Below are 24,110 nucleotides of genomic sequence, written 5' to 3' on the forward strand. Positions count from 1 at the left end.
TGAAGTAGATGTGCTGAGAGAAAAAAAAAAGTAGCTTTTTTCTAATTTCTATATTGAATAAAAATAATGAAGAGAAAGCAAATTCATTAACACTTTGAAATATTCTTTAATAATAGTTCCCAAATGAATGTATTATTGAACTGCTTTTAAAAAGTGATGTTACTGTAACAATGAAGTGGGCAGGGGTAATCTGTGCATATACTTTTGAGATATCATGAAGCTTTTCAGAAGGATGGCAGGGGAAGCTGGATTTTCATCATGTGGGTTTTTGGTTTTTTTAAAAAGACTTCAGGGTATGGAGAGAATACAGTAATTAATAGAGAGCCTTTGCAGAGGCACAGGAGAAGGTTAAAGGAGAAACACGGTGCTAGGAAGTAGAAGGTGCAGATGATATACTTTTTTTTTTGATGAATGCATCGCAACAACCTCATTAAGTCAGACCAAAAATGGGGTTACCCACTGTTTTACTTCTTAGAGAGTAAAACTGTCTGACTATTTCCAAGTAATACCAAACATGCAGGAAAAGTATAAGACCAGAGAGCAGAGGATGAGCATAGTCTGATATATGTTACAACTTCTTTTTACCTGTGGCTAAATGTGTTTCAGGGAGATGATGTTCTTTGTGTTCAGCAGCCTATGGTTGTGTTTCCTTCCATGAATGTGAGCAGTGGCTGTCTTAATTCCATAAAACTGTGTACCACCACACTGAGTTGTCAGTGGCAAAGTGTGTCACAGATTAGGTACTAATTTGGATGAAGAATACTTCCTTCTGGGTTTCTTGTTTGCATTTTTAAATTGCATTTTTAGTGTCCTGGGATGATTCCTGGATCTTGATTCAGTGTTCCCATTTTAAAAAATTACGTTGTGATTTAGTTTGGGGTTTTTTTTGGAAAACAGTGAGTTCGGGAAGAGAAGATGAGTAGAGGAGTAGAGATAATGAGAAAGTATAGAGGAAAAGTGAAAGGATGCTGTGCTGATGAGCCAAGATTTGCAGCTAGTCAGAGTCACTGAACAAAAAAACCCTAGAAGACAGGCGGCTAATTGAGAGAAAGTATTCTAAAATATGAATAGAGCAAGGGTAAGAATTGTCTCCTTGAAGTAGGGGAAATACATTTGCTTTATTGAGATTCAAGAGAAAAGCCACAAGGAAGCCAATTGCAGGAGAATATGCTATAAGTAAGGCAGCTTCTAGTGTGCAGAATGGTGTTCTGTGGTCTAAAAGACAGGAGAGAGGGGAGTGGTGCAGAAAAGGAGGAGGGGAAAAGGAAAAACCAAAGGTGCGCATTTATCCCTTGAACAAGGGTATGAAATTGGCAGTGTTTCATGTCAAATATTATTTTGTGTAAATAGGACACAAAAAGTAAGACTAAGTAGAAAAAGCTGGAGGTGATGAACACTGATAATACAGTGGAGAAAATACCATATGAGAATGACTGTAATGACCTGTAGAGTAAAAACTGAAGGAATTTTACAGTACAATTCAATGTTATATGCTTTGGGCTTATTAAACTTTTCTGTTCTGTAGAGACACAAGAAGTATCTTGAAAGTAGTGAGAATGATACAAACTGAGTGGGTTTAACAGTGTGAAATTCAAGGTGATGTACTTGAGGGTAAATAAACCTTTCTTCTTAATACAGAGGGATTGTCTTTTAGAGACTAAGGGAAGTTTTGGCTGTCTCAATAAATGACTGAGCCACCACTATGATGAAACTTTGAAAAAACCAATGGAGTCACTTGTTTAAATGTGTAAATCCCATAGGTTTGCCATGAGTGAAATGAAATCAAGGTCTTGGAGAGTGAACACAAAATTATGAAATAATACTTCTGTGACAGAAACATGGAAAAGTAACTAATCTGGGACAAAGAAAGATACCAAATGCAAACATTCATAAAAGAAATTGCTTGCAAAGCAGGGTGGGTCACTGCCCTGTAGCATCCTGTACAGCCACCTATGTGAGTGTTACAAAAGTGAGGGGCACAGAGTGCTGTCTGTGGAGCAGCACTTGAGGCTGGGTCTGGGATACCCCACTCTGTGGGTGGTTCTGTTAAAAACATTTTGACTGCGTTCACAATATAGTTTAAAAAAAAAGAGTTAGATTACTTTAAGCTGAGAAAAAGGTAAAATATCTAGCTGAGGCATGTGGTGATGAATGCTTTAATTGCACACTGGAAGGCTGTGGGTAATCTGGAGGGATGTCCCTTCTGTTGTATTTTTTCATGATTAAAAGCCTTGTGCAAAACAAAATTCAGTATCAAAACCTGATTTTTTTTACAAGCATTCAGAAAGGTGTTAATTTATTTTTAATAATTTTTATGAAAACAGTTACTGGCTTAAACATATATAGTTGCAATATTCTATGGCTACCTTTCTGTATGAGCTTTTGGAATGAGGCTGACATACTGAGCATACTCTAGCTATAATTTTGATTGAAATAATTTTGAGCAGGTTTTTTTTATGCTCACATGATTTGTACTAGCATCATTGAATTTAGCTCCAGGAGACTACTGCACAGTTATTTCAACTGAAATGTGTTTTGTAAGTGGCATCTGGTTTTCAAAGTGCCTTGTTGCATAGCAGTGGCTTTAGCATGTGCACGAATGTGACTCTTGGCAGTGGTAGGTTTCGAAGAAGTGCAGTGAGCTGCACCTTTGCTCTGAGAGCCATGGGATGATGGTGCTGCAAAGCACGAAGCTGTGCATAAAATTAATAGGACTGTGAAAAAATATAGTACCCTTGTCTGATGGTGCTGAATAAGGTAAGGTCTTAGTTTCTTGATACGTTTTTTGAGGTTCAGAATCTGTGGGTGAAAGTAAGCCAGACTAAAGAGTTAGAATTAATGCGTCTTGGGCAAGATAATTCAAGATTATAGACTGTGGAGATGAAAAATACCTTGCAGATCATCTAGTATATTTCTGCCAGTTTGAAATTGTTCCTTCTAGTGTCTTTCACTAATATTTTTCTAGTTCAGTTTAAAATGTACCACTTGGTGAGTTTTCAGTCACATCTCTGAGGAATCACCTTCCCCCTCCACCCGAAATAGTCAGTATTCTTTTCTCTGTTTAGTTTTATCTTATGGATTTGAGGTGTGTCCCACACTTTGTCCAGACTCTTTCCTGTGATAGTCTGTCATTGCTCACCCAAACTAACCATGTGTTTCCCTGTATTTTGGGTTCTAATTCTGCTCATGTTTTGCACCTCACAGAATGTTTTCTTGCTTCCTGTGATGTCCTCAGGAAGAGCATGGCCTTTCTCAACAGACAGACACTGCTTCTGGAATCCTTCTCACTTCTGTGAGCCATGTGCTCACAAAGCCGGTCTTTGTGCCTGCTTGGGGAATGATGCAAGGCCCATCTGTTAGTCCAGGCTGATAGGGGGAAAAGCCGCCTTTAAGGATGGCTTGTGGGTTGCTTGTGTTTTTCCAGAGGTTTCAATGTCCATGTTTGACCAGTGCATCTCCAGAAGCAATCTGAGCAATCGTTGTCTCCTGGCAGCACCTCTCCACTGTGCTTTTATGATTATTCTCACCTTGGATCCAAGATCTCAGCAGCAGGTTTCTCACTCAAATGTATTTCAAACCAAGCTCTGCCATGACTTATTTTTAAACATAGTGGTGAAACCTGTTCCTTTGTATCTTTCAGATCAGTAATATTTTTTTTTCAGTTTTCTTGTTATTCCTCTAGAATATTTCATTTACTTACTAATTTTTGCTAATATTAAATCATTTCCAATTTAAGTAAATTCACAAGTAACTCTAGAATATTCCTCCCAACTGTAATTTCTTTTTTTCAAAAGATTCTCAATAAATATTCTTTTTTATGCCACACAGTTTTTCTGGCTTGTTTCTAGTCTGCTCTTGCCAGATGTTTTTTCCTAAGCTTTTGTGATCATGAAATGGAGCCACTGTACCCATGGTATTAAAAAAAAAAAAAAAAGGAAGAAAGAAAAGGAAAAAAAAAAGATTTGAAAAGTAGAGGGGTATTTTTGGCTAAGACATGCAATTAGTTTGGCGTTGCATTCATACTTTTCCCATCTGTCTTTCAAACTTTTGATGTGTCTTAATTTAAGAGCATATTGCCTCTGAAGTTCTACAACACTTGAACTTTTGAAGTAGTAAGGTTTTTCAATGCTTAAGTTATAGGTGAGCTCTATAATTTTGCTGGAAATACACTGTCTTAAACCCAGTTCATTCCACTGTATCCTGCTTTGCCAGGTGAATGCCCTAAGTAGGCAGAGAGAGACTCTATGATTGCAATTTTATGCAAAATAGCTCAGCTTCAGAAGCAGTTAGAATGCAAGTTAGATCTGGTGATGATTTAATACCATACACAGCTTTTTCTTCTCCTTCCTCTGCCCCCCACCAAGATAGCTGTCAGACATTCAGCAAAGAGGCGCTCAAACCTCTTCTGTCAGGAGGGATTTGAACCTTCTGTGTCCTAGAAGACTTCTTAACCATTTGGTGGAGACAGTAATTTTTAATTTATGGGGTCTAGACAGATAGGTTCAGCACAAGATATTTGAGGAACTTAATACTCCCACATCTACCACAGTTGAATCTTTTCTTCTAACAAATCAATTTATTGCACAAAATAGGTGTCTTGTCCATTTCTGTGGCTGACTCAGCAGCAGGGCAGTCCTGCTATATTGTATAAAGCAGAAAAAAATGAAGTCATTGTTTTGGGATGATAGAACTCCCTTGCTCTTTTTGATTCCCCCTGAACCCATTGAAAAAGCTGTGCAGACGAAGCTCCAGGCTGCGGCCCCCTCAGCAGGAAGGCTTTTGGACTTGTCCTTTGGCAATCTCTGCCTTTCTCCATGTATGGGCTAGACATCTGTAACTATGTCTTGAATTCTACTCCAAAAACTAATGAGTTAGGTATTTTACCTTCTAACATTTGACTGTCTGTAAGAAAGCTGGTCCCTATTTACTCCCCTTAGATATAAAACTGTTTCTTGCCTGCAGGAATTGAAAACGACAGTTCTCTCTACTGCTGTCTTTTTAAGTGATCTCAGGGTCAGGACTCGCTGTTTCATCACTTGCTTCTCTGTGATGACATTTTATTAAGCAAAGTATTGTGAAAGAAATTAGTAAAAGGTTGCAGTTTGGTAAGTAAGTTTGTGTTACTTTGATGATCAATAGTCTCATGTCTAGTAATATTGTATATTGAGTCTTTTACATACCACATAAAACTGAGATGGGTCCAGCTCCACACTGTCCAGACTTTTGCTGTGGTCATTGGCAGCTTTTAGGAGCCTGCTGCCATTCCTTCATTGGTGATCTCTGAAGGTAGAGTCAGCTGCAAGTGTGTATTGGAGAAGGGATTTGCCAGTATTGGTGCACTAGGTTGTAAATCAGCAATTGTTACAGCAGATTACTTCATAATGCTTCTTCACTGACTGAATAAGGACTTTGTTGAATGAAGAATGTGCTCTCAAACTCATGAGTATTTTAAGAAAATAAACATATATTAAGTTTGAGGTTTATACCAATTCAGTGATACATTCAAAGTGATTAATGAACTGGATTTTGAGCCATTTACCATATACTGAGTTCAATTTTCTTAAATGCTGTCAATGCTAAAATTTCATAAATCATCTAAATTAAGTAAATGGAATTTGTCTTTGTGACTGTGTGTAGACCAGCATGCAAAGCTGTGTGTGTAGACCAAACTGCAAAGACTTTGCAGAATGATGGCATCAAACTATTGTTACCTTATGCCACATAAAAAAAAGTTAAGCACAGGCTGTTACAAAAATTGCCTCTTTCTTAGTGACCGTATTTTTTTCTGTTCTCCTCAGGTAGGTGTCAATTTCTTCTATTATGTCCACTTAAAGAGAAACCTCAGTAATTATTCCTACCTCCTGCAAGTACTGTCACAAATTTGAAGACCACGTATATTTTCAGCAAAAGAGTGAGGTTACTACTGAGTTAGGATTATTTTTTTTAATTGATACCAGTGAGAACTTGCTGATGCTTTTTATAGCAATGTGCTTCCTTGAAGGTTTGAACTGACACTCTCTTTCCTCATATATTTATTCTTGAGAAATTCCTTACTGTGCTATTATCATTACACAGAAGTGGGTCATGGTTGGCTGGTTTTTTAAAAATGAGACCTGTGGTCAGACACCAGTTTGTCACAGATTGTAACCTTGTTGCCCTGAATTGTCAGTGCCACCTATTGCAAAGGCCAGGAAAAAATTTTCTGAGTTTTACCTCTTTCTTTTATCTGGGAGCTGGGAGGAGGTAGGGAGACAATGGAATCACTACAGCATTTTTTCCTAACTGAGTCAGAGTGGGCTGGCTGTAGTCAGTGGTGACATCCCACAACTGCACTTCAGTGATACTGCAGTCATCATTTGGAAGAACAAAGATAGGGAAAATTATTCTGGTACATTGCTATTTTGGTAAAATAATCAATGGCTTTGTCAAGAGACTCTATGTATGTTTGTAGGCAAATTTCTCCCAACTCAGGCCCTGCTCTTTTTAAGTACATAATCTTCCAGCCTTTCCTTTCCAACCTTCAAATTCTTTTTTGTCTGGAGTAGAGTGATACATCCATCTGTTCAAAATGTGCTGTGAGCTGGCACAGGAATATCCAGCTTTGATTGTGAAAGTTCAAGAGGAGGTCTTTGGGTATAAAGGAAAGAAAATCCAAGTCTCTCCTGGGTGTCAGGCAGAGACTTGAAAAACGTTCAACTCATGCCTATAATTCCTGTTCCTCTGATCAGAATTCTTCTTGATACGAAGGATAGAGGGTTTAGACTGTGTCTCTCACTTCTTGTACTGTAAATGTAATGGAAAAATTCATATACATCCCTGGGTTTGCAAGCTGTAGAACTATGTGAAGATCAGCGAGCACCTAAGAACCAAAACCAAACAAAACAAAAAAACCAAAAAACCACAAAAACCCCAACAACAAAAAAACCCAAGTTGACCACTGCTGTTCATGTTAACAAAATTGACTAATGTTACTAGTTTCTCTTGTTCACAGATCACCTCTCTTGTGACTCTCCAGCTGTTATCCATGGTTGGCCAGAACGACCAGCTTGAAGGACCACGATACAAATGTACTGTGTCTCTGGACTTCATCAGAGCTGTTGCCCGGTGAGCCTATTACAGTTCATTTACTGTTGTATGTGCTGATGTGAATAGAGACTTCAAACCAAGTATTTGCTCAGCCTCTAGCTCTTTGCAGACCAGAATAGAAATACATAGATGTTTTCTAAGAATTAATGACTGAGTTGTCTTATTTATGAGAAGTTGAGGTAAGTATAGTCCAATCCTATTTTGAAAAAGATTTGTGTTACAGTGGCAGTATCTGTTACAGTAACATACTGTCTTTGTGCTTAATAAAGGTCAGGGACTTCATGTGAAAATACTGCTCTAAAATGTCAGTCCATTTTATTACCAAAAGGCACATTATGGTATTTGAATCTGAAATTATATTTTGTTCTTAACAATGTCTGTCGCACATATGATATAAAAACTGCATAGATTATAAGAATTCTTCCACATAGTCTGTCTTGTGTGATCTGTAATTGATACAAGTCAATTCAGTAAATGAATGTAGGTACGTCAGTGGCTTTGTTGATTCAGAGCCTTCAGTCTTGAAGTCTGAGAACAGCTCCAGGTCCATCAGGAGAGATGTCGATAATCTGCAGACAGAAGTAGATGCAATACAAGGGCAACAATCAGGCCTATGTCTCATATTTATCAGATGCCACCAGCATTACCTCACACCTGTTGCTGAAGCCAACTTGTTAGAAAGTGTTGGATAGACAGTCTAGCCAGAACAGAGCCCAGAAATGACGTGTCAGAGGAGAAACGTTCTCAAGGCCAACTCTTCTCTGTAATGTGGGATTTCAGAGGACCTGTGGTGTAGACCGTGTGCTATAACCTCAGTGCACATGTTGCTCTCCTGAGCTATTACATGTCCATAGCCTTGTCAGTAAATGCAACAGATACACTAATTTCAATTTTCAATTGTACAGGCCATAGAACGAAACTTTGTCTGGGTCAGGTCTGGCTGGACCACACTGCCAGGACCTCAATGGCTTCGCTATGTCAGTTTGCTAGTCCCAGCAATAAAGTCTCTTGTGAACGGTACCCTGGAAAAGCTCCCCCTGGTACCAAGATCCATCTGCTCAGCAACATGGATCATTGTGCATACAGTTATACATTGTATGTATCCTTGAATAAAGATACCTGGAATGACAGCCCTCTCCTTGCGACTTTAACATCCTTAGAAGTTTCACTGACTCCATTAGAGTTGCTGGAAGGTAGAGATGGCCAGAAAACAGGACCAAAACTTGTGCTATGCCCCTCATGCTTATGGGAGAAAGTAGTTGTCAAAGGCGCTATCACTTCAACCCTCTGTGCATGGTATAGTGCTTTGGCTTGCTTTCCTTTAGATCAGATGTGTGTGTATGTGTATATATATGTATATACCCGTATGTATGTCCAAACTGACTTTTCCTACGTGTTATGAGGAAGAAAGCAGTTCTGTTTTTCTCCCCCTCCAAGTAGTTTGTGGTGTTTCTGTGCTGCATGGATAGGGCCGTTCAAATGACCTGATGGATTTGAAGTTGCCTTGTTCTGCTTTTCACCTGTTTCCTCCCTTTTTTATCTCGCTTTATTCCTTTATTACACGTTTTATTAAAATACATTTTTCAGCCCGCAGTATTTTTTAAATCTTTAAGGAGGATAATCTGTAAAAAGACAAGATTTCATGAACTCAGATAAATGGGCTTCCCTCTTCTCTCAGTGGAGTGAAGGCATGAGCTTCTGTACTTTTAAGAAATTTCTTTTTCTCTCTGTGCTATAGTCTTGGAGCTGCAGATTAGACTGTAGATTTTAACCACCCATAGGAGACATTGTATTTGTTGGAGAGAAGAACTACTTTGCAATTTCAACCAAAATATACATCGAGTAAGCAGCCCATTTTCTGATTCCTCTTTCTCTGTTACTGTAAGAACGCTAAAATAAGTTTATTAGTCAATAAAATCTTCAGATACCTCAGCCTTGTTACCATCTCAACCTTGCTACTCCAGCGTATTTTCTAATGGAAGGCTGGAGAGTGCAAAGGGTGGGACAGAAAAAGATGCTCTTTCCCTCCCCACCCCCATTCAAGCTGTTCAGATTGTCATTTCATTTTCTGTATTTTATAAGCAAAAGTGAAGTTTGCATTAAAAAAAGCCGCCTGTTTTTGGAAAAGAGTAAAAAACTTGTCTTTTGCTGGCAGCTTTTAGTGTGATAACTGCAGACAGGGTACAGTCTCTTTCTTCAGTACCACAGAACTTCACGTCTGGCTCTATTCTATTGCATATACTCTACCTTTGTGGACATATTTCCATGCTTTCTACCACATAGTAGTTAAACATTTAGCTGAAGGTAAAGTTGGACTTCTCTTTGTTAGAAATCTTTAATTTCTGTTTTAAGAATTTTAAACACAAGTTGATGGATTTTCACTAGCTGACGTAGGGCTCTTTTAGTGTTTGTTGAATGTAGTGGATCTTTTCAGAGAGTCTGTAATAAACCCAGTTGTTATGACAGGACAGTTGTGTTTCATTAGGTTGATAAGGTCAGCATTTGTTATGATTTGTATGATTTTGTTTCTGTGGAAAGCCTTGTAACTAAAGCACGTTTTTGAGTGACAAAATGACATGTAAGTCTAACAGTGGTAGTTTATTTCTTTAAATTTGTCACTGGATTATTAAATAGACTCCAACACAGTATTTCCTGTTATGTATCTTGGGGATTTCTAAACTTTTTCTCTGTCCAATATGATGTTTTACAAAAACTTTTTCGAAAAGTGGGTTACAGGCTGATGCGTGAACAGAGAATATTAAATGATTGTAGTCTAACAAATAAGACATTCAGCTAGTTAATCTCACTTTGCATTGTTAGCTGTTATTTTTACATCATTGAATCCTTAAAAAAAAAAACTTTTATACTCGTCTTTATATGCAGTAATTTCCATTATTTATTCAAATAGTAAACCCCAAAGTCTGAGTGTTAGATTGTATAGAAGAATGAGTTTAGAGACAAAAAAAATAATTATATGTTTTATTCTACTGCTGTTTCATTTTGCCTGCCATTAAAGTACAAAAGTGTACATTAAAATCTTCTATCTCATTGAGTGACATTCTTGGATTTTTCAAATTTAGCTATGAACATGGGTCAACTACTGTCAAGACTGAAAGAACGCAGACTGCAAATGAGTACAGATGAAGGAGTTACATAGTAAATGCTAAAACAGGTGGTTTGGAGATGAACAAAACATTCAGTAGCATAAAAGGTTGCTGCTTTGCATCACCAACTAGAGTATCAAGTTAACTGTATGAAAGTATAATCTTACTAACTTAGATATATTTTTACTGCTAATGACTGAAATAAGAATCTTTCACTTTTTCCTAGGAAGTTGCTTTCTTTCCTTCTAAGAATATTACAAAGTTTAAATAATCAGAAGAGAGGTACTGTAAATGATGATGGAAGTTAAAAATTCATTAATCCTTGCTTGCATTTCTTTTGGGGATATTGCTTGGTTTTGATCGTGTAGAATGTCCCTCGTGTGTTGTCTCCAAACAGGTTAAAGTCTTAGCACGGTTAAGATGATTGCTCTAATATACTGTGTTTTTGTTTATAGGACCGTGAACTTCGACATAATAAAGTACTTGTACGATTTCTTGTGAAAACAAGCTTCACAGCCATATGGACACTGTGACAATGACTAAGGCAAGCTGTGTTCATCTCTCTACTTAGCTGGCCAGAAAGAAGAGTATTTTGGCTCTTTTGGATTTGTCCAAACAGGTGCTGGCCCAGCATGGAACCTGATGAAAATACTCTGATTGGTCTGGGTGGATCTGAGCAGAGGACTATTTACCAGGGACCCTGGAGTATTTGGAAGCAATGTGTTAATTATAAACAGCGGGGTTTGAGCACAATCTGTTCTACTCTTAATGATGTTATCTTAACACTGAAATTGCCTGAAACCCATTTACTTAGGACTGCATTTTGCTCTATGAACTCTCCCCAGTGCTTTGAACATGGCAGCAGCCGTTGTTTGTATGCCCAGTCTTTTCACTTCCTCTCCACAGGAATCTTTGCAATTGCCTGCCAAAGCAGCTTTTCCTGAGGCCACCATTTTAGGAGAGTGGAGTAGCAAAGTATAATAAACATAAGAACATATTTAAAAATCAAGCTGGTACAAATTCTTCTTTCTCTTCAGTAGTATGTAGGCAGACTGTTACACTGTTACATGGAGATCACGATGATAGGAAACTCCCAATTAGACACCATACTGTCTTTTTTCAGACCATTCATAAATGTTGACTATGAATCTATTTTTAAAAAGCTCTATTTAAAAAAAAATCCTTGATTCTTAAAGTTCTATCCCTATGTCAAACTTGAAATGTTTTATTTTTGCTTCAGCATTTTATAGTCCTTTTATGCTCATCCAGTTATATAAAGTGCTAATTATAGTGCTGTTTGGAATGAACGTACTTTGATACACACTGTGTAATGGCTTTTATAACAATCTCTGCCCTGTAAAGGAGGATGGCACAGCTGCCTTTTTATCAGAAAGGGAGAAATGCAACAGGTGACAGAGTATTTCTGCAGCAGTTCCCCAAAAGAGGTGGAACAGTAAATCATCAATGTGGTACTATAACATAAAACTTTAGCTTTGGAAATACGTGATGGAATACAGTACAATTACAGGTTACAAGTAAAAGATTCCCAACTTACAGAGCATTAAAATCCCCTAGTCCAGTTGAGGATTATGCTCTTCATGAGTCTGAAGACTTTTGTCACCCTCTTGAAAACTCCAGGTCCCACAGCCTGTTACTCAGATGTTTTACTTTTGAATGCTCACCTTTCAGTGTTTGACAGTAGAAGACTGTGCCAGGTCCTATGTTGAATATTATGGTTTTTTCCAAGGAAAAGTCATCAGTCTTTCTGCCCCTTTGCTCTGATATTGGCGATGGTCAAATACTCTGAACATGTGTAGCCTTTTCTCTTTCTTGTTTATTTTCCTTTGGTTTTTTTGGTTGGTGTGTTTTTTTGCTTGTGGGTTTTTGGGGGGGGGTGGTTAGTTTTTTGTTTGTTTTTGTAGTTTTGTTGTTTGTTTGGGGGGGTATGCTTATTTTTTTTCTCTGTTGTGGATGTGTAGCCATACTTCTGGATTCAGACCCAAATGATTTGAGTTCCAGGTGAATCTAAGTGACAAAAGCATCCTTCTAGCCAAGCTCTGGCTTCCTCCCTCAGGAGAGTGTGAAAGGGCAGCAATGAGTCATCTCCGTGATCTGTTTTCCTTCCTACCGCTGAGCTGAATCAAACCCTGCACCTGTCCATGAGGTGGCAACATTTGTCACACTTACTGAAGTGCTGAGATACAAATACATAACCTGTTTCAAAAACGTTTACTACCTGCTTTTGTTTTTACTTATTAAAATGTCCATAAGGTGAACTTTGGGCTAAACTTCACAGTCTTTTTTCGTCTTGGAGGTAGTGTTGGGCTCAGCTCTTGTGAATCTCCTATATGGCTACCTAGGGCTGCAAGTTGGAGAGGAAAGAAGTTTTGAAGTGTTCATATGTAAACTAGTCCATGAAAAACAACAGCAGTACATCCTAGGATTTTGTAATTTCTGATCTGGATTAGAATTTGATATATGAAACATGATGGGACTGATACCAATTTGTTAAGTGCTACAAAACTTGAGTCACTAACATTTCTTTTTCAGTAAACACCAATCACTCCCACAAAGCAGACCAGACCTCAAAACTCCTTAGCTCCAAGTTTGAAGCACAAATTAAAGACATGAAATAAGGGTCTTAGAAAATAAGTAGTGAGAAAACTTGTTTCTGCTGCTGTTTTTTCAATCTGGTGTCTCCTATACTAGCCTGATGAGTATTGATGATTATTTCCAGTGTAAATTCAAAGGATGAGGATACTAATTTTTGTGGAATGTAGTTAATTTGACTGAAATGACATTAACTAGAGAAGGAGTAGTAACTGAGGAGCCATTAGACAGAACCGCTCTCCTTACACTGAAGGCACTTTTGTGACCTTTGTGAAAGGCTCATATGAGTGATATAAAATTAAAGCTGAATCAGCAGAGTATGAGAATGAACAAGGTGACTGAAGTGCAGATGATTGATGTAGGCTATAACTATGCTGATGATGAATAGTAGGATTTATTCTGACAAACTGGAATATTTCTATATAGCCATGTCAATGAGTTTATAAATTACTGCTGAGTTTCTTACTAGATACCCTAGCAATACTCTGTTCTGAGATCCCACTTTCATGGATGAGGTGTGGCCCGCTTTAACCTCTCCTGGGCCAGGATTTCATCCCTCCTACAGGTGGTTTTAAGAACTGTGCAAATGATGCAGAGCAAGACAGTTGTTGAGCTAACCAGAAATCCTTCAAGACTTTAGTGCTGCAGTATGTATTTTAAAATTCCTGAGAATTTTTTTATTATTTGTGAATTGCAAAGCTTTATAATACTGTAAAAATTACAGACTTATATTACTTAGTGCCTGTCTCCAATGGCTGATCAGCAGGAGCAGGGGCTTGTTCTTACAAGGAGAAAGTAATGGAGAAAGTGCAGCTATCATCAGTTGCAAAGAAATTAGTGCCCTTGAATAGCTCTGACTTCATCAACAGCTGCATTTTCATACACAAGATGGAGATTTTATATTTTAAAAAGGCTTGCAAGGCTGCATCCACATGTAATACAGCAGGAGATTTACTCTTTTTGACAGTGATTTGTCTTACTCTGGTTCTCCCTGAACCTGCTGCTTCTACCATAACAATCCCTGTAACTATTGGGTCTGTTTTGGGATGATTTAAAGAAATAAATTGGTTATTTGAGTACCTTCTGAGTTCTGATACTTTTATACACCACGTGAGAATACATTTGTTTTTATCATTGGCTAAATTTTTCCAGTACTTTTGCCAAGACCATTCAGGTGCTTTGCTTTCCTCTCATAACTGGAACAGCCAGCCATGCCTGGAGACTAGTGTGAAGGGCAGGATTCCTGGTAGGAACGTAGGAGATGCTTACATGTTTGTGACCTATGAGCAAAATGTACACAGCTGAGTATCTCAGGATTAGATATTCCCTCTGCACTTGTATTGACAGAGATGGCAGGGAAGAGAGAAACAGCAGATTCTTCAGGAGTTGCCTGGAGTTGGCATACTGTGTGTTCTAGTCAGACCAGATAGGTGTGGAACAGAACACTTATTCCACCCGGGAGTAAATGCTTCCTGAGGTGAAGTAACTTCTCCAGTTTTCCCAATGACAGAATGGCATAACTTACAAAAGTGCCTTATCATTGCTGGTAAATATGCATTGGGATAAAGGTACAGCTTGATTAGCAAGTCTAATCGTAGACAATACAAATTTTTATGTGTTTGTAGATACTGGAATGGCTCCACTAGAAAATTGAATGGGAGATTAATAACAAAAAATGTGTTTTTTATCTCAGCATGTGATGTCTTTTGCTCTGAACAGGCAGATTCATATGAATAGTACAACACTCAGATAAAGGTAACATGGAATGAGCTCAATTTTACTTTTTGATTTTTTTATTTTTGTGCATGTGTATTGAAACCATTTAAAAAAATAAATCTGAAAACAATACAGAAATTTTTTGTGTGAGCCAGCAGAGTTGAAACTGCAGAAGTACAACCCTTATCATGACATTTGCCTGAAAACTGGTTTTGGGGTTGTCTTTAAAAAGCAACTGCTCAATGGCAATGTCTTTGCTAGAACAGAAAGTTGAAAAACATCATACTGCTTGTTATTGGACATTAGCAATGTATCAGCCATATATTTGAATAACCAAGTACCCAGGTGTCTGATATCAAGAAGCTTAGAAGTAAGGTATTAAAGTAAGATAAAGACTGTCAAGCAGCCTGTGGCCAGTGATATTTCCATGCTGTTTAAGTTGAACCAAGTGAATGCCAATACCCCACTTTTCCAAAGCAGCAGAACTATCCCTAACTCTTCCTTTCATTTCGTTCAAACACTGGTTTTGAACAGACAGGTACTTTGTTTGGTTACAAATCATTTCCATTGGTGTGTTGCAGTTGCCGAAAAGGATTTGTCATACAACTCTTCCAAGGGAGTTACCACCACCAGGCAGCAAAGTACTGGAAGAAAATACATGTTCACTGCCTACTGTTCGGGTAGGCAGCTGGGCAACTCCATCAAACTCTGATGTTTTGAAGTATCCAGAACTCTACCAGACTTCTGTATTCTATTTTTGTCCTGTACCCTCCTGCTACAATTCTGCGTTATTTTTTGAAATAGTTCTTGCAGAGAACTGTGCCACGAGCACAGCCAGCTCCGGGGCCTGACACCTCCTAAGGGATCTCCCACAAGCAAGCAGAGCAGGAAGGCTGCTGTGGGCTGCCTGTCCCCCCGTGGTGCACATGTGCATTGTTCAAGTAACCTGTTGGCACCTACTGTCCTCTGTCCTGCCATTACTTGTTTGAATATTCGCAGAGGGATCTGTTGGGTACTTGAGGGCAGGTGTTCAGCTTCAGCAAGGTCCTTTTCCACATCCTGCTGAAGTATGTTGAACCATTAATGCTGTATTGTTGTCTTGTTCTTGGTGTTCTTCATATTTGTTTGATTTTGATGAAATGCTGATGAAAAGCTCATGTCAGTGTCAGACTGGTGTAGTAAATGTGATTTTTCATAAGCAGCACATTGAAGGTGCAGCTTTGCCTAAATTCATTCAGCACATATGTTCCATTTTCCTGGCACATACAGATTTTCTACAGAACAGGATTTCTAATATGCAAATAGTTTCTTTTCTGCATTCAGTTCTTGCTCAGGGAAATATGTGCTGCTCATTATTTCATGTACTTTGTTCAGATAGTTGAGTTCAGAGGAATAAAATAGGACTGGTAGGGCTGGGAAATAGAGCTTTGCTATCAGGCTTTCCTGGAGCCGGTATATTGGTAGTTCAGCAGCTGAGCACTTCCTATGTCTTCACATAGGTAATGAGGACTTTCACACAGGCACTTCCTAAATCCTGGGAGTCAGAGAATAGTTGGAAGAATAGCCAAGAGTAAGGTACGTAACCTTTTGTTAAGGCAACCTTGCTAGATGAGAGAGCATGTTTCTACAAAATTCAGCAAAAGAAGAACGTACCCAAGAGGCAGTGATTGAGAGGAAGTTCTTTACCACTCTGGTGGCAAAAGCCGTGATTATATTCTTGCTGTTTTCATTGTTTCTCTTAAGTCAAGGAGTTTTTACAATATTTATAGGTGCTGTTTTTCTTTTTCCCCCATTTCCATCAGTACAGTCCCAGCTCCTGTTTTTTCTTCCTCCCCCATTGCATCCAGTGCACTGAGAGTTCCCACCTGGCCCAGCAGTTCGCATGGGGAAGCAAGTGCCCTGCTCTGTCTGTGATGCTGTCCTGGATGCCAGCCCTGGTGTAGCCATCTCCAAGCAACTCAGTATCCCAGGCCTGACATCAACAGCAGAGAGCAGTTGTTTCTTTTTGCAAGGTGGAGGAACTTCAGCAACAACCAACCCTGAAAAAGAAAGATGTGATGTGAATAAGCAAAGTATCTACAAGGGAGGCAAATGATGTTACTCGCGTGCAATTACAGCAGTTCCTGAATTCCAGCTGCATGGCTGAATGAACACCCATCCCATTTCCTCACATTTACATTTTCTGTGCCATTTTTGATTATTTCTTAAGGATGCAAATCATTAGAAACAACAAATAGCTGGGAGTCCTGTTCAAACTTCTGAGAACAGCGTCATGTTGAGATTTGGGGATTTCAGGGAAAATGAGAAGAACAACTGAAGACAAGTACATGGTTTCTCCATGTAAACAAACCTGTAGCTCCTGCCTCCCGGGGAGAGGAGCTTCCTCTTCTGTCAGCATGGTCTCTTTCACTTGACTTAGCCTGGGGTTGGGGCATATACAGGAACCTTAAATGGCTTCTTCCATGCTGCTCTTCACTTCAGGCAAGACAGAACGTATCTGGAGCTCTCATTTGAGGCGTGTTTATACTGAGCATGTTGCTTTCTAGTGACTTAGAATCCTTTAAACAAAATCTCATCTAATTTCAGGAGTTTGTCTGATTCTAGGAAAAGCAAATATGATGGTTGTGCAAATAGTCACTTTCTGCAAAGTTTTGTCCTCAGCAATACCTCTGTTGTTCACCATCCACACCTTCGTCTTTGGAAGTCAGACCCCTGAGTAGACTGATTCATTTGAGATGTATTTGCAGAAATAAATTAATCTTTTTGCTAAAATAAAAAATGGGGAAGCAGGGGATTAGACTGCAAATTGAAACTGCTATGTATTGGGTAGCGTGTGACAGCTATAAGCTTTCATATGACTTGGAAGCCTTCACACTACAGGATTCAAAAATCCCAATTTCAGAGTGATACATAAATATGTGGCTGGTTTATATTTTTCTCGGAGGGTACAACATGAATTTTTGGTGTGGAAGGCAATTACGTGTGTGACCATGGGCAGCTGTTCTCCGTCACTAGCTGAAGAATAGCTCATCCATCAGAAAAGACAGCACTATCTCTTCATGTTCACAGCCAAAGAGATATGGAGATAGTGGAGGATGTCAGGTGATACTGAGTTTGGTCTGCTGTTTCCTTCTCAATTTCCTTTCCTGAGAAAGTGAGGATCGTGATAGAGCACAGTAAGATCATGAATATCAAATGATACTCTTCAGTAGGACATGGATCGCCACAGGTTTCTGATGATCCAAAGTCTGTGCCTGCAGGCTGCCTTGAGAGCTGTTGGGAGTTTCCTTTGGGGATGTTATGTTTGATGCTCCTCAAAATATTGAACCAGTCAGAGGGGAGAGAGAGAGAGAGAGGACACATTTTCCTGCCCTTGTGCCAAGCCACTGCTGTTCTGCTTTCAGCTAAGAAGGACAAGAATTTTGGAGCAGAAGACCTGGGCGTACGGATTTGGTCACAGAGATCTAGAGTGGTTACATGGATTACTGTGTGGAACAGATCTACTCTTCATTCAGCTTGTTTAAATCACATAAGAGAACCAGTCTCAACAGGGATCAGGCTAATCCTTTTTACTGTTTGTGTCAAACAGTCCTCGCTCATTAAAAACTGGAATTTCTTTTTGCATGAAACGGGTAAGTCAGCATAGGCTGCTTACCCAGTTCCAACTCCGGCTGCTGAGAAAGTCATTCTTTTATTTTTAGTAGGTTAAGGAACATCATTTTTATGCTAACCTTTTTTCTTCTGAATTCTTTTCTACAGATGCCTTCCAGAAATCTTTGGATGTTCGATATGTTACTATAGATATATAGTAAAATTTTGACAGCTTTCTTATTGCTCAAAACCTGCGGTTCCCTGCAGAGACCTTTTCTTCACTGTAGCCTTATTGCCAAGTTGTCAGAGCATTAATTAAACTAGAAGAATAAGGCATTGCATGTCATTTCCTATACTGGATGCCTTCATGTCGGGGACATATCTCCATGGCAAGAACCTGTATATAAACAAAAAATAAGCCTGGCAACAGTACAAAAGCTCATGCAGGCTTTTAAGTGAGAAATGTGGCAAAAGAAAATATGGAATTTAAAGCAAAGTATTTCTAGAGAAAACACAGGGTTTGCTGAATACTGCAGTTGTTAAGCACAAATGTGATGATTTTGTTTGGCTACTACGTGTATTCCAATGCTGGTTTTAATCTCCATATTTTAGGTATTTATTGGCTTAAAAGGTTTCTCATGCTTAAAACCCCCTCACTTATTATAGGAAGAGTGAATGTTCCTTAGTAGCATTACAGATTCTCTGTACAAGCACATAAAATTATGTATAGTAAAACTTTATTCCAAGTTTTCATTTTGCTGCACGGATCAAAATGTCTTTTCATATATTATACAACACCTCTCAATTTGATGTACATTTACTCTGCTGTTTAGAAGCCAAAAAAATACAGCACACATGCTGATGTTTTTCCTGCAATAAAATAAATAGATGCTCAAACTATAATTGCAATCCACTGCTTGCTAAGCCTGCAGGCAGAGTCACAGCATTACAGAAACAGGAATATTTTTCATTTTTTCTCACATTTTCAGGGCTGTAGTTTTTTGTGACTCTTCACAAAACAAATTTGATCATTCGCTGCCAAATTGAAAGGAAAACAAATATTTTCAAGAGCCGAAAGGAAAAAAAATTGTGTTATAAGGACTACAAGATGAAGAGGTGATATCTGGATGCTAAAACCGTCATGGGCATACAGTGGTTTTCCCTTTCTTCTTTCCATGTGCAGAGCAGTTCCTGATGGGTTGCATACAAAGACTGCATGAAGGGGGAACACTGCAACTGTTTGTGCCTGGTTGTGCCACTGAGGCTTGGGAAAAGCAGAGGACATCCATCACTAGAGACTTGGTTACAGTCCTGGCAAGAGCACATGAGTGTAAACTTCTGTGCCACTGAAAAGGGACCTGGAGGGCATTGGTTGTATCTTCACTCTCAGTCAAACACAAGAGCAGCAGCAGCCTCTCAGCATGTCGTTTGAAACATTTTCAAGCTTAAAAAGTCCGTGCTGTTGTGAGGAAGCCAGATTAACTCCATGCATATGCTTCTGGGCTGGAGCTGCATGGCTGCTCTCCATGAGCAACCTTCAGTCCTCCCCCAGGAGCTCCATGTCCAAGGTGGCTGATGTGGCCACAGGTTTTGGTGTCTGGTGTGACTCAGTTGTTGTAGACAAGCAGGAACAATGGCTGTGCTGCCAGGAGCTGCCAGTGGCAGCATATGCAGCGTGTTCCCCTTCTCTTGGTGTCTTCATAGAATCATAGAATACGCTGTGTTGGAAGGGTCCCATCAGGATTGAGTCCAATTCCTGGCCCTGCACAGGACACCTGAAGAGTCACACCATGTGCCTGAGAGCATGGTCCAAATGCTTCTTGAACTCAGACAGGCTTGGTGCTGTGAGCATTTCCCTGGGGAGCCTATTCCAGTGCTCAGCCACCCTCTGGATGATAAATGTTTACTGATATGCAACCTAAACCTCCCCTGACTCACCTTCCTGCTATTTCCTTGAGTCCTGTCACTCGTCATGAGAGTAAAGAGATTTGTACCTGCCCCTCCACTTCCCCTCATGAGGATGTTGAAGACTGCAATGAGGTCTCCCTTCAGTCTCCTTCAGGCTGAACAAAGTGACCCCAGCCACTCCTCATATAGCTTCCCCTTCTTGACTTACTGTCGCTGGTATTTCAGATGCAAGAGCAGCAGCACTGTGGGTGCCAGTCTCAGAGTTACACTACAACAGAGCAGTTTCACACTTGTGCTACTTCTGATCCTGCACAAACCCTTCCCCAATAAATCCTGTAAGACACCCGGCTGGCTGTTTGTTGAGGAGTCAGTGCCCAGGTATTTTGCATCTCAGGCAGCCTCTGAGGCTGTACTGGGGAGCAGTGACTGTGCATGTCCCCAGGGCTGCAGGTGTGGGTGAGAGGTCTCCTCCTTCAGCTCGAAGTGTCACCCCTTCGGACACTGCAGGGAGGCAGGAGCTTGATTTATTGCTGTGCATCCCAGGTGAGAGAGGGAAAGTTGAAGTGCTGCAGTGTTGGGCCATGGTCACAACCTCCTCTGAAGTGTCAGAGTGGCGCCGTGAGCCTCCTGCTTAGAAGAGGCCACATTTTCAGCACAGCTTTTGCCACGGGTTGAGTTTCCCTGGATGTGTCTGCCACCAGGATGCATGGGGGGCTTGTGGTGTTTCACCACAGAGAGCTGCCTCTGCCTGAAGGAAGGGACAGCACTGAGATGTCTCCCATGACCACGGCGAGACTCAATGTCCTCCCTAGCTCCCTCCCCAGCTCCCTCCCCTTCTGCGAAAGGATCCTCAGCATTACTCAAGCGCTTGGATTCCTCTTCTTAAAAAAAAAAAAAAAAAAAGGTCTTTAAAAATTATTCTTTAAAATTTTCTGATGAATAGAGTTAATCCCCTAAGAGAGGAACACTCTAGACTGCTTAGCTGCACACATCTTTTATTCATGAGCAGCATACGCCATACATTCACCCCCTCACTCAAATCTCAGGCATTATTTCAGGCAGAAGAAAGCACATCTTTAGCATCGTAGGCTTTTGAACAATACAAAAATATCTAATGAAGTGGCAACACCTCTCAGAGGCAATAACCCCCTGAAACATTACAAGCCTTTATAGTCAGTGGGCATTTTAAAGCCTTAACTTGTAACCAACAGAACTTTGTTATTAAATGATTACATTTTTGTACACAGAACTTTTCCCCCTATGTGTACTGACTGAACCCTAAATGCTAAACTGCATCAGTCTGCTCTTTCTCATAAACTGCTTGGTTTTAACTTACAAGATTCTTCACATCATTTTTCCCAGTACATCCAGTAACTTCCTTTCCCTTTGTTTTCTGGATGTCTGAAGGAGAGGCATACAAGAGTTTTAAGTCTGGTGCTCGCTTCAAACCTGCTGCTTCTCCTCTCAGGTCTGTTTTTTAAAACACAGGTGAAATAGCCTGGGGGGTGCAAAAGTTGGTTTCTTCAATTAATTTAACACTTTGTGAAAAAAAATTAAGCAACAGCAGAGATGAAAAGTCTGTAGAAAAACCTGCTGCTTTAGTCTTAACTTCCTGGTGGTGGCTACTAAGCATATTTGGGCTTCAGGAGAATTAGTTCATTGTTGCTGAAATTTTAGCTTTGATCTCTCATTATAAGTTTTTTAAATTCTGAGGATTAATAGCATTTGAGGGGAAGATCCAAAGACTTTTTCTGACTCAAGTGGGAGGGGGCTCTAGATAGGAGAGCTCACCTCTGCATTTTGATCCCTGGAAATGGAATTGACCTTTTCACAGCTCATTTAGGGATCAGTTTATGTGAACAGATCTTAATGTTTGACCCCAATCTCCTTTGCATGCCCTGGTGCAGTTGGCCTGTGAGTACTATGGCCTCCTGTCAGCAAAAGGAGACAAGATGTTTGCTCAGGTGTTCATAGTCAGGAACACAGCAGAGATGGCTCCAGCTGAAGCTCCAGCTGGGGCAGGTTGGAAAACTGGGAGTGGCTATGTAGAGCTGAGCAAAGCTTTCTGCTTTTCATCTTGGGTGAAAATCCATACTGCTGCCATTTTTCACAGCTGGATGGATTTTGAAGGTGGTATTTCTCTTCCAGGTATAGTTTCTCTGTGAAGGATAAGCCAACCTCCTGTGCCCAACAAATGCAGTTTTCACTCCTGCTGGGGAAGGAACATAAGAGAAGGGCTCAGATGAGAGCTGTGCAACTAAATATGCAGTGCCTGGGAGAATATCAGCTCCTGTGGGCACCCACAAATTCAGCAGTCCTGATCCTCATGGGCTGTATAAGGCTGGAGAGCAAAGGCCCAGCTGAGCATCTCAAAGACTTCCCCCATTTGCCACCATAAAAGGACTCATTCTCACAAGACTTGGTGAGTTATCTCCCCTGCCCAAGGGGTCCAGTCCTGTCTCCCCCAGCCCTGTGCCTCATGCTCCTACTGTTTGCTTTGTGCCAGTTCTGGAGCTGGTCTCACCCTGCTGTGAGCCTAAAACTAACTCAGCCAAAAACTGGAGAGCTTTTTGCCAGGTCTCCAGGATGGGTGGGTAGGGACAGGGAAGGGTGTGGTTTGGTAGCCACAAGCCATTAGGATCTGCTCAGCTGCCCCAAAACTGAACCTTAAATATATGCAGCACCTACTTTTTCCCTGTGCATTGATGTTCCTTGCCCTTGGTCAGCGGCATAGCTTGGGCCCTTCTGCAGAAGGCCCTGTGACTGTAGATGGAAATGCTGTTGAAGAAAACTGTTTAAAATTAATTATCCTCTTAGTTTTCCGAAGGAGAGATTCTGTAGTCAGGTTTGGGTATCTTCTTAAGGACCACAAGCTTGTGCTGTCCACATGCTGTACATATGAGACTGCTAAACAAAGAACACCAAAGCTATTAAACCTGCCCTTTTCATGAGCTATAAATTCATTGGCAACTTTTTTTTTTTTTAAATCACACTCTAATCTTTCAGAGAACAGAGCCTCTGCCTAGAGATGCTATTCCAAGGAGAATCAGCCACCATACAAGGTGTCCTCTTGATTTATAGCTGCAGCAGTCTGAATTTCATATAACATGATAATATCCTATAAAATCTCAGAGCTGTACACTGAGTCCTGCACAGATAACTGGTTGAGCAGTATGTGAAGACAGGATGTGATAATAACATCTTTCCTTCGACATGAAACGATGCTATTTGGAATGCCGTACTTCTTGGATGTGGGAGCAGTAATCCTATTATCAGTCATCAACAATAAACGACACCATTGTAGATATCCATTTGCTGGGAATGATACAGGGAAGCTATTAGGAAGCATGCTGATGTTTCACCTGCTATTCCCTTGCAGATTTTTTCTGCAAATTTCTGCCCATCTGCAGATTTACTTTTTTTTTTAATCACTGTAAGTAAGAGGACTTTTGCTTCACTTGATTATTATTTCAAGCCACCAGTTGTATTTCAGCACTGATTTAGGGAATCCTCTTCCAGGTCTTAGGGCTTTCTTCCAGAGGATCCTGAGCCATGGCATTCTCTCTGAGAGACACTCCAGGTGAAGAAGAGCAGAACAGTTTGTGGATATATTAATGGATGCACCTATGGGGATGTGTAGCAAGGAATAGCAGCAAAATCTGCCATAAATTACCTGAGAGATCTCAAGGAAACTAGACAAGTAACACCCAAATGACAGTGCCAAGCAAACAGATGAGTTTTCATCATCCTCACACCTAGCCCATCCTTTCCATCTATGGCATACTTTTTGATTACACTATGTTATTTTACAGCTAGTATAAAATATTTAGGGCTTTAAATTTACATAGTCGTAAGACATACCACTGTACAGTACATAATACAATTCAAATACAGGAGCTGTATAATTGCATACTTACACAAAATTTTATTAGTGGAGGAAACATAATTTTGTTCCAGCACATTGTTGGAAATTATTTCTATAATGAAATCATAGGAAGAATTTCTTTAATTAAGTAGAAGTGTAAATGAATGAATTAGGTTATCTCTCTTTACGCTTCATGTGCTGGGTTTGCAGCTGTTCTTAGACTGGCCATT

General features: G+C 39.9%; 1 protein-coding gene across 6 annotated transcripts in view; it reads left to right on the forward strand.

Moving 5' to 3' along the window:
- The window catches only part of ORC5 (origin recognition complex subunit 5), a 75,196-nt gene extending 63,997 nt beyond the window's left edge, over nt 1–11,199 (forward strand). For 5 of the 6 annotated variants that reach the window (XM_017811569.1, XM_017811570.1, XM_017811568.1 and 2 more), the window contains 2 exons: nt 6,992–7,104; nt 10,646–11,199. In XM_017811569.1, the coding sequence (XP_017667058.1) occupies nt 6,992–7,104; nt 10,646–10,691 (159 nt within the window). In that variant the 3' untranslated portion in view covers nt 10,692–11,199. Of the gene's footprint in view, nt 1–4,962; nt 5,106–6,991; nt 7,105–10,645 lie in introns of those variants that run through there. The other variant, XM_017811574.1, reaches the window with a different exon arrangement.
- Nucleotides 11,200–24,110: the final 12,911 nt, after the last annotated feature.

The sequence above is a fragment of the Lepidothrix coronata genome, unplaced genomic scaffold (genome assembly GCF_001604755.1).
Source record: "Lepidothrix coronata isolate B3197 unplaced genomic scaffold, Lepidothrix_coronata-1.0 Scaffold32, whole genome shotgun sequence".
NCBI lineage: Eukaryota > Metazoa > Chordata > Aves > Passeriformes > Pipridae > Lepidothrix > Lepidothrix coronata.